This window comes from Orycteropus afer, unplaced genomic scaffold (assembly GCF_000298275.1).
Source record: "Orycteropus afer afer isolate SDZICR_OR568_19922 unplaced genomic scaffold, OryAfe1.0 scaffold00558, whole genome shotgun sequence".
Classification (NCBI taxonomy): domain Eukaryota; kingdom Metazoa; phylum Chordata; class Mammalia; order Tubulidentata; family Orycteropodidae; genus Orycteropus; species Orycteropus afer.
Window position 1 is genome coordinate 1,588,539 of NW_006922145.1, and position 3,336 is coordinate 1,591,874.

General features: G+C 44.0%; 1 protein-coding gene across 1 annotated transcript in view; it reads right to left on the reverse strand.

Moving 5' to 3' along the window:
* The window catches only part of RXFP2 (relaxin family peptide receptor 2), a gene marked incomplete at its 5' end in the record, with an annotated part of 69,388 nt that overhangs the window by 58,821 nt on the left and 7,231 nt on the right, over positions 1–3,336 (reverse strand). The window contains one exon of the mRNA XM_007955962.1: positions 269–374. Within this exon, the coding sequence (XP_007954153.1) occupies positions 269–374 (106 nt within the window). The remainder of the gene's footprint in view (positions 1–268; positions 375–3,336) is intronic.

Consider the following 3,336-nt stretch of genomic DNA (forward strand, 5'->3'; position numbering starts at 1 on the left):
CCATCCATCCATCCATCCACCCACCCACCCATCCATTCACCCATCCACCCACCCATCTATCCACCTACTACCCATCCATCCATCCATCATCCATCATTCCATCAATCTACTGATCCATAGATCCATCCATCCATCCACCCATCGATCCACCTCCCTGACTATTATTTTGCTAATACATAAGTAGCATAAAACAGGACAAAGAAAGACTAAAGTTCTCTTGGTTTTCATGTGAATTTAGGGACAACCACAAGAAATTAGTTCTACTCACAGTAACGTCACATTGCTGGAAATCCTTGGCACAGATGTGAAGTCAGTGTTTGCACACTCCAGCTCAGTTCCTTTGCAGTCACAGCGTTGTGGGTATTGGTTTAGAACTAAGGGGCACAACAGCAGATTTCATTAGGAAAAACATGTATCTCTTTACGTATAACTTTATACTTCACACACTCTGGTGGTATCAAGGTAACCGCCATTGTTCTTTGTTCACTGGATGTATAACATTTACATCTGTGAAATGGATTTATTCAGGCTCACAATTAAAGCAAACACGCGCTCTTTCCTACTGAACTACAGGCTTACATGGGGTTCGTCTCATGCTGGCTTCCAGTGGTAATTTCCGAGGCAGTGAAGAGGGGATTCAAAGGAAGACACAGAAACGTTAACTATCACCCAAGCACATGATGAAGCAAGACTCAGGTCCCCTGGCAGGAAAGCATCTGATGAGTGCGTCTGTCTTAAAGACTGTGGGTGACTTGTTTCCAATGAAGTTCAATCTGAATGCGCAAAGTAGTTGTTTAATAAATGCTCTTTGGATGTACAAAGTAGTTGTTCAATAAATGCTCTTTGGTTAAAATGAAACTCAATTGTCCTTCCCTTTTCAGATTCTTCTTAGAGCTGAGAGAAGGGTTAGAGGGAGGGTGTGCTGTAGCCACTACCGCGACATACTGAATTCAGTCGAGTCAGATATTTCGAGAGCGAAGCTGGGTTTTCTTCACGGGCTAGTTGCTTTTTCACCACTAGGAAGTGGAAAAAGGGATGGTGACCTTTGTAGAGAAGCTGGAAAGTGGACAGAACCAAAGATCTGCCAAAGTGAAGCAAACAAAAGAAGGAGGGAGGCTTCAGAATTTGCTTCGAAGGAATTCACGTAATTACTTGCAGAGATAAACCAGTCGCTGGTGAGCTGACTTCAACCCCCGGTGACTTCATGCGGGTCGGAGCAGAAGCATGGTCTACGCGGCTTCGGAGGTCTGCTTTCTTGGAAGCAGATCACCAGGCCTTTCTTTGCCTGGACGCGGACCTCCAACCCTTCAGCTAGTAGCCCAGCATGTTAACCCACCCAGGTTCCTAGTTATTAGGATAATGGCATATAAAGGAGTGAGAAATTATGGAGACACCAGGCCAGTTTGGTTCATGGGGCCATCACTGTACGTGTATGTGAGTGTACGAGAGAGAGAGAGAGAGAGAGAGAGAGAGAGAGAGAGATAACGAGAAAGAGAGAAGAGTGTAACAGAATATTGACAGAGCTTTTGATTTTGGCCTCTGACCCTGTGGATACTCATCTTGGAGCTAACAAAGTGGGCGTTATTTTCCAATTTATATTTTATCATTATTTATTGAAATCTGATCACAAGTTCTTTCCAACTGCCCTGCTCCTTTTAGATGACTTTTATCCAGACTTAATTTTTTTAATGCATTGTTTTAATCCATTGGATTTTAGTAAACTTGAGAAGCATTGATGGGGTACCTACTTAACGCAAAAGATGCTCCCTACTATATAAGGTTTTGGAAAATATTCTGCACTGCCCATAGGTTCATGCTAATTAGCTCCTCTTGTAAAAGATAAAAAGATAACTTCAGTATGTCGACGTCAATGTTTATGGGTGCTGAGAAAAGTGGTGATGTTGTTAGATTAAAAACAGTGCTTGGAAACATGTACCGTATTTTTACACAAATAACGTGCATATTATAAATTTTTCGCCAACTGTGCCCTCTCCCGTGAAGTATTTTCATAAGCACGCTATTAGTTTCTTTACAGCAACATGTTAAAAAAAATAGAGAGTTTATGAAAATATCTTCGTGGGGTCAACAGGCATGCTTGACAAAAACTGTATAACACACGCGTTATTTGAGTAAAAATGTGGTATTTGCTGTTGCCTTAAACAGCCGTGTTGGAATAACTGTGAGCCCCGCTCACCTGCGAGCCAATCGCTCCTCAAGCTCTGGATTCTTCTGAAGGGCCTCTAGCTCCTCTCCCCCTGCCTGTTCCCAGCATTCCTTGCTTGGCTGACCCTCCGTCCTTGTCGGGAGCATCTGACAGTTCCCGGTGCCTCTTTCACGCTTACTGGTCCTCTAATGCAGGATCTCTCAGCTCAGAATGACTGACATTGGGGGCTGGGTAGTTTTTCACTATAAGGAGCTGCCCTGGGCACTGTGAGGTGTTTGGCTGCATCCCTGGCCTCTAACCACTAGATGCTAGTTGTCCTCGGATATGACAAAAAACAAACAAACAAACAAACAAACAAACAAAACATGTCCCCCCTCAAAAAAAACCCCACAAACTAAACTCACTGCTGTCAAGCCAGATCCAACTCCTAGTGACCCCTCCTTGGGTTTCTGAGGTGGTATCACTACAGAAGAAGATTGCCCAGTTTTCCTTCCGAGGAGCGGCTGGTGGGTTTGAACTGCCAGCCTTCCGGTTAGCAGTCAAAAGTCTTAAGCACTATGCCACCAGAGCTCCCCAGACACTGTCAACTGTCCTCGGGGGTTGGTGTTGAGAACCACTGCTCTAGTCCGTTCTCTATACTTCTGACTGGAGGTCGTTTTCACCCGAATGTCGGATCATCTCCTTCCTCCTGACAGTGGATGAAAAGCTGCCCATCGTGTACAGGACTGACCTCCATAAAGTGATGGGACCAGACGATGGGGGGAAATGTTAGAACTTTTATTTCTATTTATTTTCAATTTTGTCCTTTTAATTTCTACACGTAATAAGCTTGTGTATAATCAAGTGTATAATGTACCGGTAACTGACCTTACAGTGTACAGCACTCTGTTAGTAGAGGCATGTAATACATCTGTATGCCACACAATACACTGACACACATATACAATGTATATATACTATGTGTCTGTGTATGCAACTACACGATGCATTAACATACATGCACATATATTAGTAACACATAAAAACCCATTGCTGTCAATTCCAACTCACAGCGCCCCTGTAGGACAGAGTGAAACTGCCCCAGAGGGTTTCCTAGGCTGTCAGTCTTCACAGAAGCAAAGCCCAAACCACACCCACTGCCGTGGAGTCCATTCTGACCCACAGCGCCCCTA